The following is a 16,562-nucleotide window of genomic DNA, read 5'->3' on the forward strand; positions in this document are numbered from 1 at the left end:
TCCCAACCGTCTGTAATTCCAGTTCCAGGGACTATGATATCCTCTCTGCAGGCACCAATCACACATGTGGTACACATACATACATGCAGGACAAAAAAAGAAAACAACAGCAACACTCATACCTATAAATTATTTTTTATTTAATTAATGGTGAAGCATACATGTCATACCTATGAATAATCCCACAGGTTTTTTCTTTTTAAGTTAAAAAGAATGTCCAGGTTAAGAATACTTATCAAGAAACCCATGAAGCGGACCTAAAAATTGGTCTTGACGGGTAGTGGTGGCACACGCCTTTAATCTCAGCACTTGGGAAGCAGAGGCAGGTGGATCTCTCTGAGTTGGAGGCCAGTTTGATCTATAGGGTGAGTTCCAGGACAGCCAGGGCTATACATAGAAACTCTGCCTTGAAAGGGGGAGGGGAGAAATGAGCTTTAATTCCAATAATCCTGTATTCAGTAAGAATTTTAAGCTATCTACTCTCCTTCACTGATGGGTGATCTAAAGTTCCTTGTCTCATCACTAGCAGGAAAACCCATTTGCAATCTCCTAATCCCTTACCCAGAGCCAGGCTGCTAGAAACCCAGGAAAACCAGTGTGTGAGGGTGGATTCCTTTGTGGTGCAGCCTATCAGGAAACTGGTGGGTCTTGGGTTCTGTTCCCAGGAACTCCCTTGGGGCAGTGTCCTTCAGAAACCCTCACAGGTTTCCCAATGCTCCTTGATTAACGACACTAGCTGATACATTAAAGCACCAGCATCTGGTTTGACAACAGTTAGGGGCCGTAAGAGTTTCCTGAAACCCATGAAGCGGAATTATTTACAATGTAAAAACAACACAAAAATCCAGAAAGGTCTGGAGAACAGATCAAGTACCATAGCTGGGAAATAGTTGAGTCTTCACTAGGGAACACCGCAGGCTGTTCAGCTCACGGCCTGAGTCATGACTTTCACTCAAAAGGCTAACACAACAGGCAAGGACCCACCTTGCCTGACCGTCACTTTTCATTGTGTTGGAAATGGCCGAGAAATAAAGCTGGGATGGTGGCCTTCTGTGTCCACATCAGCTCTGTAAAACTAACTGCCTGTCCCTTGGTGCTGTACCCGCTTCTCTTCCCTTCTCCTCTGGGTTTAAGTAAAAAAGAAGAAACCAGGAAAACATTCTAGAACTAAGAAAAGAGAAAACTGAACTCAAGTAAGACCGCACTGTCGGTACCGCACTGACGACTACGCTCGGGTACTAAGTGGACTTTTTGTTTGTTTGTCGGGCAAAAGCACAAGTACCTCCCACATCTGATCCTGACTTCTGCTCTGATTTTAGCCACTGGGGTGAGGGGTGCGTGCTGCAGCAAGGGAGGAGAGGGATTCTCCCTTGTGATTCCCGAGAAACTAGCCACGGATGTACAACTCCAACTAGGGAGACAGCGGAGTGACATGACCGAGTCAAGACTTAACTTCCTCAGGTCAGTCACCAAGGTTTTCCCCCAACTTTCTCCCAAGCCACTTATTAATGCTTCCCCAACCATGTTCTACAGGACCAGAGACTCCCCTTCTGAATGGCGGCTAAGAGAACACACAAGCAGAGAATGAAAACCATAAATGGGTGGGGAATTTCTGGTAAAAATAAGGCTTTTCCCTCACTCTTGGAGACCCACTCTCATGAGGACATCAGAAGAGAGTAGGCCCACACAACGGAGAACTTGAACTGCTCACAATAACCATCAACCACTTGAATCTAAAATCTTGAAAATGGCTGGAAACGACCTTCCAGAGAAACCCTAGTTTTCCCTACAGGCACCAGTAAGCCTTCCTAAGAGTTCAGACAAATGACCTACCTTTCAAAAAGCAAGGGATGAGAACTCTCACACATTCAAGCCTTTCAATCTATTGGTGCTTCCTGGCAACATGAATGTGTTCATCCTGAGGACGGATGGGAACTCCCGTCTTGAAAACTCCTCTCATAATTATGCTAACCAATCTCTAGTCTGTTTATAATGTGCATAAACTTATTCATACTGACTTTTTGAAGGCCTGGCTGGAAAAGTGATCCACTGTTTTTCAGTCATTTGCCCTCCTCTGGCCACCATGGGCTTCTGCATGCATGTGGTGCACATAAACTCACACAGACACACACAGTTAATAAAAGTTGCTGGCCTAATATCCAACTTTAAAGAAAACTGAAAAAAATAAACCAGCAGTTCTCAACCTATGGGTCACAACCCCTTTGGAGATCAAATATCAGATATCCTACATATCACATTTACATTATGATTCATAACAGTAGCAAAATTACAGGTATGAAGTAGAATGAAATAATTTTATGGTTGGGGGTCACCACAACATGAGGAGCTGTGTTAAACGGTCACAGCATTAGGAAGGCTGAGAACCACTGAGCTAAACTCTGTCAAACTTGATAGTCATAGAAAAACGTCCTTTTCTTTTTCTTCTTTCTTTCTTTCTTTCTTTCTTTCTTTCTTTCTTTCTTTCTTTCTTTCTTTCTTTCTTTTTACAAAATAGAAGCCACCCTAAGAGACACGGCCATCTCAAAGGCATTCACACTTTCAGTTTATGGGGCTTTAACTCTACACTTTCTATCTTAACTCAGACTTTTTAACTCACTAAAAGCCTGACCTCTGAGGAAAATCTGCTCCAGGGAGGAGGAGATGCCAGGCAAGGAAAGGTCGGCAGACTGCTCACAAAGCCGATGCGCGAGCAAAAGCAGCCAGAAGAGAGGCCGCATGGAAGTCAGTGGCTGCCGCAGGCAAATATAGGAAAACGCGGCTGGACCTTTACCAAAGGGTGGTGAAGAAGTAACCAAAGCCAGCATGCCGGGCCACTGTGCTTCCCACAGGTGCCAGCTGCTCCAGGGGTTTAGCTGGAGGCCTGTTCTCTGTAGGTGTGTGCGCGTGGAAACATCCCTAAATGCCACTGATGTCAGAAGCTGGCTTAAGACATGGCGGCTTCTACTTCCCATCGCGCTCAACTGTGAAATCAAGAGTAACATCCTAGGTAGTCATCAAGGATGCATGCGCCGGTCCCTAAAAGAGCTACAGCTCCCACGCATGTGGCTTGAGATAGATGGCCAACTTTTCCACAGATTTACTAAGTGGTTGTCAATGACGCTACCCACACTCCGGGTAGGTGCAGACTGTCAAGGGAGGGACTAACTCAAGCTCCCAGGAAAAGGTTTTGCAAAAGGCTTTTAAAGCGGTGCTTAAAGCTGGGTGGTGGTGGCCCACGCCTTTAATCCCAGCACTTGGGGGGGGGGGGGAGGCAGAGGCAGGAGATCTCTGTGAGTTCAAGATCAGCCTGGTCTACGATAGCTAGTTCCAGGACAGGCTCCAAGGCTACAGAGAAACCCTGTCTCAAAAAACCAAAAAACAAACAAAAGCCAAAAAACTGTGCTTAAATGTCACAGAAAGACATTAAAAAAAAAAAAGTGCCACTGATTCTTTGACCTTTTATTTATTTCTAGAAATCTTGGGGTGGGCTGACACAGGAGCATCATTGCCCACCGTCAAGGCCCTAACTTCTGCTCTCCTTTATGGCAAATATACTGAAAGACCAACTTAAGGAAAGGAACACAAACGCCTCAAAATTACACTGATCCTAGAACACAATGTTTCAGATCCTAAAACACCACCAGAACTTTCCCCCTGCGAGAACAAGAAACGGGACACCTGGGGCGGTGCAGCAGAAATCGTTCAGAAACTTGGAACTGAACCTGAGGGACAGTCCTTTTAGATGAGCTCCTCAGAGGAACTTCATGTTATTCCAGTGCACAGTGTGTGGATTGGTGTCTATTCTGATTACCCTCCCCACTCTCTGCATGTTCTCCTGTGCTATACCTACTCTGGGAACCTACCAAAAACACAGAGTGGGTGTCGTGCACCTCAACGCTACACGTCGGTACGTGAGCTGTGCAAGGCCTGTGCCGTTCTGCCGATTTGTACTCACAGCTTTCTATGCCTTAAACTGTCTCCCTCACCCTCTATCCATCCTCCCTCAGGGCACATTGATCCTCCATATCTCCACAAGGACCGGTACTTCCCCCTAGACACCCCAAGGATGGCTCTCTAGCCTTTTCGTGAAGTATCTTCATCGGGCTCTTTCCCTAAAAGCAAGGCTGTTTCCTCTCCCTCCACCAGAAGAACAGTGGGCCCCTCCATTTCTAGAGAAATGTTCCCTGAAAGCAAGGAGAAGTCAAGGCACGGCAACAATGTTTGCCATTAAAACGAGTGAAGCTCTCTGTAAACGTGGCAACAGGTAACCCTGAACACTTTCTACAGGACAGAGTACTATCTGAGTTCCCACTGTGAGTTTACAAGACGTTACTGCTAACATGGCAGTAGAGAGACCCCCCCTCTCTTTAGATAATGAAATCAAGGCCCTGAGGCTAAGGAAGTTGCCCAAGGCAGGGATATAAAAATTTGTGGCACTATTACCAAGAGCTCAGGTTCCAACCCTGTACTGTCCTCCCTCCATACTGTTACTCTGGAGGGTCCCTGACTGCAGTACAACTTTACAGGACACTAAGTTTTTGCTTTGTGTCCGTGCAAACAGGCAGTGGACTGACTGTTTCAGGACCGCGATTTGCACAGGGATGGGGGTGGGGATGTCAACCCAGGGACTTGCACATACCAAGCATCTGTTCAAACTTTGAACTCGAGTTTGAGTTTCTAAGACAGTAAGTACACAGCGATACAAATAACCCACACGATGTAAATTCTGTGGCGTTTACATTCCCAGTCACTTTTATGGATATTCAGGAATCTGAAAAAGCTTCAGAACCATTGCGTGAGCTACTAAAAAAGAACTACAAGCTATAGTTTCCATTTCCCTACAAATCTTACCACGCTTCCACTAACGAATACATCCATGCACAATAATGTAGCTTTGCACATTTTCAATCGATAAACCTTTTGATCCTACATTTTCCTTTGTTTATTCCTTGTTATAGAAGTATACTGTTTTATGGCTTAGGTGAAACGTCACTGTTCGTAATCAGTTTCTTTAAGATGAAATTAACTTTACATTTTATCCAAGCATACAATCACAATCATAAAAAGAAGCTTGAGGTCAGAGGTTGTCATAACGACAGACTGTCGTGAGCTTCCATAAACACAGTCAGGGTGTTTGTCACCCCTCCTGATCCTAACATTTGGGACTGGCACCATTTGTCTTCTGTCACTGAACTATCGGGTTCAGGGAGGTTAAGTCACTTGTCCGATATCACCAAGCTGCAAGGGGGAACACGGAGATTCTAATGCCCTTCTGACTTCATTTCAAAACTACTGACTGCCCCAGGGTCTGAAGAGGATCCCAAGTTAAGCAAAAATCGGAAAGTAAATAGCAAGAAAAATACAAACAAAACTGAACATGCAAAGGAACACAGCTCAAACGCCCCCATGTCTAAGACCTTGCAAAGTGTTGAGTTTGTCTTTTGAGATGCCCACTTAGAGAGCAGTGCCCTTGGGGTCCCCAGACTATAGCAGCCTGCACTGGCCTCCAGCTCAGAAGCTGGAGGATACTGTTCTCTTGAAACCCTGAAAACGGGAAAAGAGCAACTTCATCCGGGGACCACTACGGTCTCCTCAGGAAGCCCCTACAAACTGTGCTCATCTTCCAGCTGCTGAGGAGAGGAGTCAAAAACCAGTTGTCAAGATCCCTTCTTTATTAAGAACGCTTCCACTTCCGGGGATTAAAACTCCTTCCCCAAAGCTCAGTCACGTGCTTTTCTGCCTTGGAGGTACCCAGGTTGACTCACCTAAGAACAGCACCACAGAGTGTTTGACCCTGAGCAGACAGGAAGGAAACCTAGTGCTGGCCCTGGAGCCTCACTCCTGGTTCCTCACCAGGACCTTGGGCTCTGAGGGCAGCTGCTCAGTGGGCTGTTTCCTACCATCCTCTGAGCACCCTGGAGGCAACAGTGGGGACAGACTCCAGAATCCCTCTTCAGAGAGCTGACCATTCCTTCTCACGGGAAGTCTGCTGTGCCCTACACACCAGATGTGAAAGCCGTGCCACCTCTGCAGAAGGGTATGCATGCCATGGCCACCTCTGCACTGCTCCTGAGACCCTGGATGTACCAGACTGGAGCAACTGTCCCTTCCCTCCGGCAGCCAGGGCCAGCTGGAGCCTCAGCATCACTCTGCTGGCCTCTGCCGAATCCGCCATGAGGGCGGCCCCTTGACTTCACATAGCTTCAACCTGTTCTGCTCCCATCTGTCTCTGCAATCCTGGACAGCCGGGTCCTTTTCCCGTTGCCACCCATCTGACCTATGACGGCACGATCACCGCTTCTAAGTCCTCCTTTCAGCTCAGTTCTTTAAAACAGAATGCAAGATCCCAACAGCTCTCCCTAGCCAGAACCTTCCCAGTGACCCGTTTCCCCATGCAAGGAAGCTCAACTCCAGGTGCACGTTTGAGGAATCACCTTAAAAGCGCATCAAGCATCTTCAGGGATCACTTCCCTAAGGTACGTTTGACTGGAATTCCAAGCAGTCCTCCTTTGCAGGAATTTCCTCTTCCGGGACAGCTGTCACACAAGCACCCAAGGTCTTTCACTGTTTTGTATGTTCACACACAGGCACTGTTCTCCAATGGCTAAGTCCACCCGGAAGAAGCAGTGTGCCCTACAGCTCTGAAGTTGCCCACTGTGCCCCCACCCATGAAGACCTGCAGACCTGGGGGGTGAACATGCACTCAGAAAAACCTGTTCGGGAATACTACTTTCCACAGGCCAAGGTCACGAAGGCCAAAATACACAAAGGAGGAAAAATGTCTTTGTAAATATAAATTGGGGAGCTAACTGTGCTCCTTCAGCGCTGGCGCACAAGCCTCAAACCAACTCCTCTCCGCCACCAATCGCTGTTCTTTCCTACCACGCAAATTCACACTCTGTACAGTTGGTCAACTCACGGATTCCACAGCTTCCCACAGAAGGTAAACGAAAGGAGGTAAAGGATGTTAACGCACAAACTTCTGCTGGAAACCAAGCCTCACTGTATTTTTCAGACAGGGAAAGGAGGAGGAGAGAGATGGTAACAAAAAAAGAAAAAAAGAAAAAAAAGAAAACACCTTTTTCTGATGAGTGAGCCTAGTCTCAGTCAATTATATCATCACACCTAGTACAATTCCCAGGACACAGGGATTAAGGAATTCTTGAAGGAATGAGCCAGAGAGTTAGTAAATAAGTAAATAAAGGCCATCATGCGGGTGGAGACAAACTACAGGCTAAAATCTCAAGGTGTTCGCGAGGAAACCATTTTCACGATGCTAATCAGACAAGGCGGCCATGCTGGCTCTCACGCCCGGCGGCGTCTCCTTACCTGATGCACAGGCACTTTCTGCGGGGTACTCTGGGGTGACGGGTGGAGTTGTGCCCAAGGCTGGTGATGAGGGTGTGGCGGGGAAGACTGATGTAAGCCTGGGTGGGTCTGGAGTGGAGGGCAGGTTGGCAGCTGCTGAAAAGATGGCTGTTGACCAGGATGCTGTGGGCCGGGGATCAGTCGCTCCTGGATGGCTTGTGGATCTGCAAGGCCAACACCAGGACAACCGTTTGGTCTCATGTGCCCGGTCAACTCCCTCGGTGCCGAGGACATGCCCATGAATGGACGAGGCTGCTGCATGTTTCTGGGGCCTATATTCCTCTGTCCGAGTCCCATGGCACCAGGGGGCTGGTGAGATGGCTGAGGGTGGGGCATATTTGGATAACTGCCAACTTCCATGGGCATCCCAGCACTTCCGGGCCTGACTTGCGGAGGAGGCGTGCCTGCTGGATTACTCATTGCTTTCATGGGTGACATGGGAGGTGGAGAGGCATAAGTTCCCTGAGGCTGTGAAGGATGCATAGTTTGTGTGTTCATTTGGTTAAGTGAGCCACTGGCGTGGATGGGCTGCTGGTGCCTTAGTCCTTGACCACTGCTTGACGGGAATCCTACAGCGTTGGGGTATCTTGGTACGGACTGATTCATTGGAGAACTGTTTGTAAGGCCTAAGTTCTGATTCATCCCTGTACTGTTAACTAATCCCTGATTTAGGTTACTGTAAGGGTATCGAGAGTACTGCCCTGAGTTGTTTACAGTAGGGGAGGGGACCGTCTGGCTCCGAGAACTAAAGTTAAGGGTTTGCGGCCGGACGGCCCCTTGTTGAGGAGGATTTGGGGAGAATCTGGGACTGTGGGCCACGGACTCCCCGTGGAGAGCAGTAGGGGGGTGGTGAAACTGCTGCACCGGGTGACGCAGGGAAGGGGCCATGCTGGGGCTCTGCTGGGGCAGGTGCGACAAGTGGCCGGGTCCTGAGGTGGCAATGAAAGGGTTTCCCTGGCTGAGGCCCTCTTGACCTTGGGGAAACTGGCCCATCCTCTGCTGCGGCTGGCCATGCTGCGGCATGGAAAAATCCCCGCGCGCCATGTAGCTGCCCATCGGCGGCATGTGCTGGGGGTGGCCCTGTGCCGGCGGCCCCGACGGAGCTGGCTGCGGTGGCTGCTGCTGGTAGGGGGCTCGGATCTGGTCTGGTACCTGGACGGCCCGCGGGCCCCACATGGAGCCACCGTCCACAAAAGACTGCCCATGCCTTTCGCTCTGCATGCCGGGGTAGACTCCCATCTGACTGCCGCCGCTGCCTCCGTGTGGCACCTGGGGAACAGGAGGGGTGTGGAACTGCGAGTGCGGGGATGCCAGCCCGTTCCCAGGGGCGCTGCCCATCATCCTGCTAGGCTGATCCATCAGATGCATCTTCTGTTCGTACTGATTATAGTGATCAAAATGGGTCAACTTGGTTTGATTCTGATTGGCGGAAGGATGATGAAGGGGTGGCTGTAAAGAGGGGAAGCCTTGTTCCATGGGTATCTGCTGACCCATGGGGTTCACTGGGTTTTCAGGATAGCCACATTCCCCAAGGCCTTCCAGGCCCTCACTGAATATATTCCCATCCTCGCCAAAGAGACTCATCATTCCTGGATCCGCCATCTTCTTCCAACACACGCTCCTGCAAACACAGCTCGGGAGCTTGTCTGTGCTTCCTCACTGAGGGGCTTGTCCTCAAAGCCTACAATCCTTGACTAATCTTCTTCATGTCATTCTAGATTTCTTTAATTCTCTTGGACCCTGCAGTGTCGGGCGAAGTCTGGATACAGGTCCTGGAAGGGAGCAGTGGGTAGGAAGGAAGAGAAAAGGAAAACAAAGAATTAGGAACCAGTGATAAAAACTGCCAGTATTTTACACATTTGAATTTAGCTTCCATCAACAATACTGATCTAGGCCCCTTGCTGAGCTGTATTTTACAAATCTAGCTCACTCTAAGGGAAACTCATTAGCTTCTCCCAGACGCATTATGATCGGTTACGTAGAAAGCCAGCAAAACACTAACCTTAACCTTAAATTAATCCATTCACTACACTTCCTCACATTGCGCTCTTGGATGGAACGGAACAAAAGAACACAACATGGAGCAGCAGCAGCTGCCACAGCAGGCAGGCAGGCAGGCAGATGTATGAATACAGCCAAGCAACCCATCTGCTGAACCAAAGCCCTGGAAATGCTCTGGTTACCAACAGGCGCCCTTAACCCCACTCCCCTGAGCATCACGGTAATCAGATGAGCACAGCACCAAGGACCGCGAAAAGCCCAACTTAGTGAAATTGACTGGAGGATTACACAAATACCAAAATCAGTCATTTTGTACAAATTAGATATTTACAGCCCACATACAACTGCGCGGCGGCAACACGGGCCTCCGACAAGAAAGCGCCCATAATGAGGCTGAAAAGCAGGCTTGGGAACAGCACAATAAATTCATAATTTCATTATGTTAATAGCAGGAATAGGCAGGATTCAGAGGCAGACTAAAAGAAGAGCTTTCATTCTCCACGAGGAACGATCTGACGCATGGCTCCGGGCCCACGGCGTTCCAGATCTGTGGGGCGGACGGTGGCAGGGTCCAGACACCGGCTTCATTATGCCCCACCGTCAGCTCTGCTGAGGGCTAAGGACCCCAAGTGACCACTCAGGGAAACTAGCGGACAGCCGGTGACTATTCTTGTTGGTAGAGACAGAGGCCTCTTCAGAAACTAGTCAAAACTGGATGTTACTTTAACAGAATCAAGTTAAAAATATCCACCAGACCTTTTCAAACTCTTATAGGACAAAGCAGGACACAGCAGGAGGGAGTGTGGCTATCTGGCGCGTGCCTCTACCTCCTAGGCAAGCAGTCTAGAAGTAGAGCTGTAGCAGTGTAGGCAGACTGTTAGCATAGGGGGGAGATTATATATATATATATATATATTGAAGGTGCTCTGACTTCTCTGTAAACTCTTTCTGATAGGTTTGGGGTCAGATAAAAATAGCCAATTTCATCTGAAGAATGCTTCAACCAGCAAAACAGACAAGTGCTTTTGTCCACAGCTTGTTCAGTCAACAACATAATAAAGAATGAGTTCACGTAAGAAAAATGCCCGAAATCTTAGACATCTTTGGAATTTAACCCATTAATTTCCTCTTACAAGCACACCAGGCACTGTGTGATACTGACCCACTTGGGGCACGGAAGCACACACGGTGAAGAAGTTCTGGCGATGCCCTGAGCAAACTCGGTCATGGATTCTGCTGTGCACTTCTGTGAGGATATGGAAAGGAGCAACTCTGCTCCTCAGCCGAGCCACCCAGTGAGACAGACGCCATCCGCTCCTCCTGCCCTACTCTAACATATTCCTACCACGGAGGGAGCTCTGCCTATGAAAATGTAAACAACATTCCTGCTCACTGTCAGCGCCACAGACGTGACACCTGAGAGGGTCTCCAGGTCTGGGGCTTTCAGGTGACAGCTGCCAGCCAACAGCAAAGGTCTCCTCACTCTGCCACTAACTGCCGTCAGCTTTCTGATCGACTTTCTCCAAATGCAGAGGTCAGACAGGAGAACCGGGCACACGTGAAAGCCGTTCTGACGGAAGTGTGCTGCTTTGCCAGAGAACGGCTGAAAATCCAGAGCCCCGTAGTGGAAATCTCCAGTGCCAAATGCAACAAATAACAATAAACTAAACTTGTGCCTAACCTAAAAAGCTTAAAAAGTCAGTCTTCACTTCGTCGAGTCTCGCTCTTAACTTCCCAGGAAATAAATAGGTACCGTGAACTCGGAAACATCTTAAGCCTGCCGTGCACCAGCTTAAGGAAAGTAGTGTGGCTTATATGTTCTGGAAGACCTTGCTTCAGGCCTCAACAGCTTCCTTGGCTGGGGCCCACCAAGCATCGAGGGAGGGGGGATGATACAGCCTGGGAAGATCCTGGCCCCCCCTGTGCTGGGGGAAGGGAGCACAGAGGCCCCCTGGTGCCCTCCCTCCTGCAGGACCATGGAGCCTGGGGCATCCAGAGCCAGCGTGGAGCAGCTACAGTGGAGCTGGCAATTGCATTTCACCAGCTAAGGGTCCAGCAGAAGGGGAAAGGAAGTTGTGCAGGCATGAGACAAAACAGGGCCTCACTGAGAGTAATTATACTAGACACTTGGCTTTGTTCCCCTCCTTCCGGTTCCCTACTCATTCCCATTAAGAATCCGCTCCCGGAGGCATGAAAAATGCCAGCATTAAATGGTATCAAGTAAGCATGTCACCCGGTGCAGCTGTGACCACACTCAGGTGTGCCCCCGGCAGAGGAGCTGAAAACCTGTGGCTCTGCATGGTCCATGGGTGACGGCTAGCATTGGGGCCGTCAACACCACCTTGCTCCTCTGCAGACCCCTAGGACCAACTGGCAACGGTGCCAGGAATCACCTGGTAACTATACTCCATACTTCTGACCTGAGCTAACCTAATTAATTGATTTTGGTTGCCTTTTTATTGGATTAAGACCATCTGAATGCCCAGGTTGCAGTATATGATATTCTGGCTTTATAAAATCAGGCCGATCTCTGGGAGTTCGAGGCCAGCCTGGTCTACAAGAGCTAGTTCCAGGATGGGCACCAAAGCTACAGAGAAACCCTGTCTCGAAAAATAAAAATATATCATATTTAAAATAGAACTCCACTGTGAAGGTTTCACCCTTCTGCACACTCAATGTCCGCATTGCCTACGGCTGCACACTACTGTCCAGTGGGCCACACCTGAGTCACAATCAGAAAAAGGCGTTCACTTTCTAGGGGCTATGTATTAAAAGTGGCCAGAAGAGAGTGAAAAGCATTTCCATAATTTCCACTTAACCCTTATGAAACCTGGTGTGAACTGAAGGAGCATTCGCAAGACATATGCGTTTGGAAGTGAGCAAAGGGGTGCAAAGCTGTTACCTAGGAGAACTATCAGCACTGGCAGAAGTACACCACAATACCAGCTAGAAGCAGTTCTGAGCTGGTGAGCACTTTGGGGCCTCCTGCCCCAAGCTCCTCTTCACAGACGGAAAAACCCTTTTATATGTTAACAGACTAAGTGTCTTATAACAAACAGTTCCCCCAATGGAAAGTGATGCATGGCTAAGATGGCAGAAGACTGAAGCCAGTCTAGGGCCTCCTTTATTCGGGGGGCATAAAACAATGCTTCTTCAAAGAGAAGTAAATTCAATCCCTTCTAAGACAGTTTCCAGAACAAGCACACGAGAGAACCAAGCAGGGACTGCTGGTCATTTCCCTGGGAATAAACATGCACGGCGAAACAAGTAAACAGCACAAGGAACCAGCAATGAGCAGAGGATGTAACTCAGTGCTTGCTGAGCCGAGGATGTGGCTCGATGCTTGCTGAGCCGAGGATGTGGCTCAGTGCTTGCTGAGCCGAGGATATGGCTCAATGATTGCCTAGCACATATAAAACCACAGACTCAATTCTTAAAATTTTTTTAAATTGAAAATAAAAAAATCACCATTGCAAGCAACAGATACACAAGAGGTCAACAAGAAGTTGTAAATATTTAAGAATATTTCATAATAAGTTAGTTTTTATTATCCAGGATCACACTGATTACTTAATGCAGAGACTTGTCAACCTCAAACTTAACCATTTCCTATTTACCGCATGATTCTGAACGCACAACAGCATTTGTGCATTTGAGATTTTTCTTTTGGTTTTTCGTTTTGTTTTGTTTTTCAAGGCAGGGTTTCTCTGTATAACAGTCCTGGAACTAGCTCTAAAGACCAGATTGGACTCAAGCTCACAGAGATCCTCCTGCCTCTGCCTTCTGCATGCTGGGATTAAAGGTGTGCGCCACCGCTACCCTTCTGTACACTTGAGTTTTTCTGTAGCACCGCAGAGCCGCAGAATTCTTGTCAGAAACAGGCGAATTCCAAACACCTGTCAGATGCCAACGGTTCCTCTAGTTCAACCATGTAGACGGCAGAACTCTTCCAGGAACGCCCCACACGCCTTGGCAAGTGTGCAGACCTAGGGTATGCACTGAGATACGAGGGTTGGCTACAGCTAATTTCATTTGTGGCTCTTTCAACTTCCCTACCTCCGAAGGACCTGAGAAGAACCGGCAGATTCTGGTCAGAGGGAAGTGGCCATCAGTCTCCAAAGGTGTGAACTGGCACACAGCACACCAGCAACCTCACCACGGCCCAAAGAGAGGCCACTCACACCCCAAGAGAAGAACGGAATCCCTGTGGTGATGATAGATGCACACATAGAAGACAAAGCGCTCTCTGCTGAGAACCCTGGACAGCGCCCATGGGCGGCCATCTCTCTACCCCCAACACAGCCTCCAACGGCCAACTTGGAAAGAGGAAAATCCAGTGGGGCCAATGCTTGCTGTTGGGAAGGGCATCTATCCAGCTGACAAGCATCCAGATGAAGGACTCGGGAAGTGCCTCCAAACAACATCAGAACATCGGTTCATCACCAGTCAGCTTCGGGTCTGCCTGCTGGACCAAGTGGTGCCCTTCCGGAACTCTCTGGCCAAGTCCACACTTTCTTCCTCCCTTATTTGCTTGGGCATTGCTGATGTGCTAAGATCGCGCTGTCTACACCAGCAGCTACTAGCCACATTACCATTTAAAATAATCAAAACTAAAAAAAAAAATTAAAAATGCAGTTCTTGCTCTTACAAACCGCATTCAAGTTCTCAAGAGACATTCACCAAACAGTGCACGCAGGGAACACCTCCATAGGTGCAGAAAGCCCAGGACAGCAAGGCTGTTCATTTCTCCCTGAAGACCCTTTCCAGAAAGAGGCCATACTGAATAGTACCCATTCTTGCTCACAAAGGTTGGTATTATTTCAAATGCCAATACCATCCTTTGTGATGTGGATTTTTCCCCCCCAAATATCCATTTTAAATACACTTTCAACCTATAAAATCTCTCCTTTCTCTATTTTCTAACATTCCTGTTTTTGAGACGTTTAGCTGTGAGAGGAATAATTCTTAACTATACAAGAAAAGTGTTTAGAAAGATAAGAGTTCCTTCTGAAAGCCTGCCTTAGTCCAAATGATGTATCTAAACTAAAACCGGGAGCTGAGCGTGGTGACTCACACCTTTAATCCCAGAACTCAAGAGGCAGAGGCAGGTGGATCACTGTGAGTTCAAGACCAGCCCGGTCTACATAACAAATTCCAAGCCAGTGCTACAGAGCGAGACCCTGTCTCAAAAACACCACCGAATGAATGAATGAACGAATGAATGAAAACCATGGGACTGGTCGTGCACCTTATGGTAGCGTGTCTGCTTGGCAAGCATATGGCCCTGGATTTGATCACCGGGACCATAAAATAAGTTTTAAAGCTCAACAGAGATTGCACGGAAGGCTCTCAGTTTTTTCAGCAGGCAATAAGCAATCGTGGTGACGTAAGACCGCAGGCGGCCATCTGACACCCTGCATACACAATGCTGAGCCAAACAGATGTGGCCCTGTCCCCAGGCAGCTTGCTGCTCCAGCAAAACCCGTCAAATATTCTGAACTCGCTCACCCCGTCTCAGGTCCATCTGGACCCGGACCACCCCTTCCTCTTCATCCTCCTCCTCCACCACCTCCTCCTCCTGGTCAGGCCACTGGGGGTTAGTGAAGGACATGAAATTGGAAGGTGCCCTGGTTCTGCCAGGTCCCAGGCATTGCCAATCCTCTGTAGTGATATTGAGTCATTCCTTGCTTCTCGTGAAATCCTTAAGGGCATTCCCTTGGCTTTCAGGATCCTGTATAAATGTTTGAGTGTGGCTGGATGCATGCTGTCCTCGGGTGCCCGAGTACCCCTCCATTCTGAACTCCCCAAAATCCTTTCCCTCTGCCCTAACACTCCCTTCTGAAGTACATCAAGCCCTGAAGGATTAACAACCACCCCTCTGCAACTTGTTTTCCTCTGGCCTCCTCACCCCCTCAAGGGCAGCCGGGCTTCTTTCTCATCTAAGGTCCTTGTTAACACCTGTCTGAAGTTGTTTCCAGACTCCCTCCTCGAGCTGGTTCTGAGACCCTCCCTGATAGACCCACCTAGCTGAGGGTTACAAAGCACCACGAACTCCCTCTACTTTGTGTTTTGCCAATGCCCTGACTCTTCCTGGAGACTTACACTTGAGCAGGGGTGTAAGGACAGGAACATGGACCTCTAGGCTGAAATAGAGTCTCAGGCCACCCCAGCCCCGTGATAGGTTCTGCACGGGAATGCTGGGACACCCTGCTCTCAGACCGGGAGTTTTCCCTCTGTGTCAGGATGGAGGACCACTTCAAGTGAGAACAAACAATAGCAAGAGACACTTGTTTCAGGGAACCAAGCAAGCCATACAATGACAAAGCATTTAAAGGGGAAAAGGCCGCCCTGCTGGCATCTGCAACTGGCCAACAATACTGACTTCATCCAAAAAAAGTTCCTCCAGTCCTCGGTGGCAAATCTGAAAAGCAGAGGGCATCTAGGAGTGGTTTACATTAAAGATATGTCCATCTGCTTAGCGACCATTTCGGTAAGCAAGAAAATTCAGTTAACAATAGTCTAGTGCTACGTTACACAATGGACTATTTCACAGGTTCTTGCTGAAACCTTTCGGTTATTTCTACATAACCTTGAGATGTCTGGATAGTCTAAACTGCCTTTCAGATGAGAAACCCCCCCACCCCCATGAGCTGAGAACTGGTGTTTGCTTTAAAGGTGACAAATCAAACAGGACTAGGCGAACAACTCCAGAAACTGAGGGCCCAGGCATTTTTTTCTAAATGATCAAAACGATCATATTGCCCCATCCCCAAGTTGTGCCACTCTGGTACAAAAAAAAAAAAAAAATTCAGAAATTACATCCTTCAGAGAAAGGCCTTCACCTGCAACCCAGCCTCAACTGTCATCCCTGAAGCCAGTTCCTTGAAGGTAGACCATGAGCAGGCAGAAACCAGCCTGACCTGAGCGAGCCCAGAGGCAGCTCGCCTCCTACCATACCTAGTAAGACAAATTCAGCATGGTCTGCATGCTGCATGCCACTCAGCGCGGCCCTGTCACACACTACAACAATGCCGACCGTCGCAGCAGGCACACGAGAGCAGTGAGAGCGTACACGTCTATGCACACAACTGTACTATATCCTCGTACATAAAATATATCTAATCTCATAACGTCTTAATGTTATCCTACGTAACTTTAACTAACTTTATATTGTAAACTAATACAGAAGATAG

The 16,562-nt window shown here is 48.4% G+C and overlaps 1 protein-coding gene across 7 annotated transcripts in view; it reads right to left on the bottom strand.

Moving 5' to 3' along the window:
• Chd7 (chromodomain helicase DNA binding protein 7) overlaps positions 1-16,562 on the bottom strand; it is a 175,355-nt gene that overhangs the window by 104,708 nt on the left and 54,085 nt on the right. For 5 of the 7 annotated variants that reach the window (XM_050165210.1, XM_050165219.1, XM_050165184.1 and 2 more), the window contains one exon: positions 7,330-9,140. In XM_050165210.1, coding sequence (XP_050021167.1) covers positions 7,330-8,970 — 1,641 coding nt within the window. In that variant the 5' untranslated portion in view covers positions 8,971-9,140. Of the gene's footprint in view, positions 1-7,329; positions 9,141-16,562 lie in introns of those variants that run through there. The other 2 variants (XM_050165230.1, XM_050165240.1) reach the window with 2 other exon arrangements.

Source organism: Alexandromys fortis, unplaced genomic scaffold (assembly GCF_014885135.2).
Source record: "Alexandromys fortis isolate MF-2015 unplaced genomic scaffold, M_Fortis_MF-2015_v1.1 scaffold_18, whole genome shotgun sequence".
In the NCBI taxonomy this organism is placed as follows: Eukaryota; Metazoa; Chordata; class Mammalia; order Rodentia; family Cricetidae; genus Alexandromys; species Alexandromys fortis.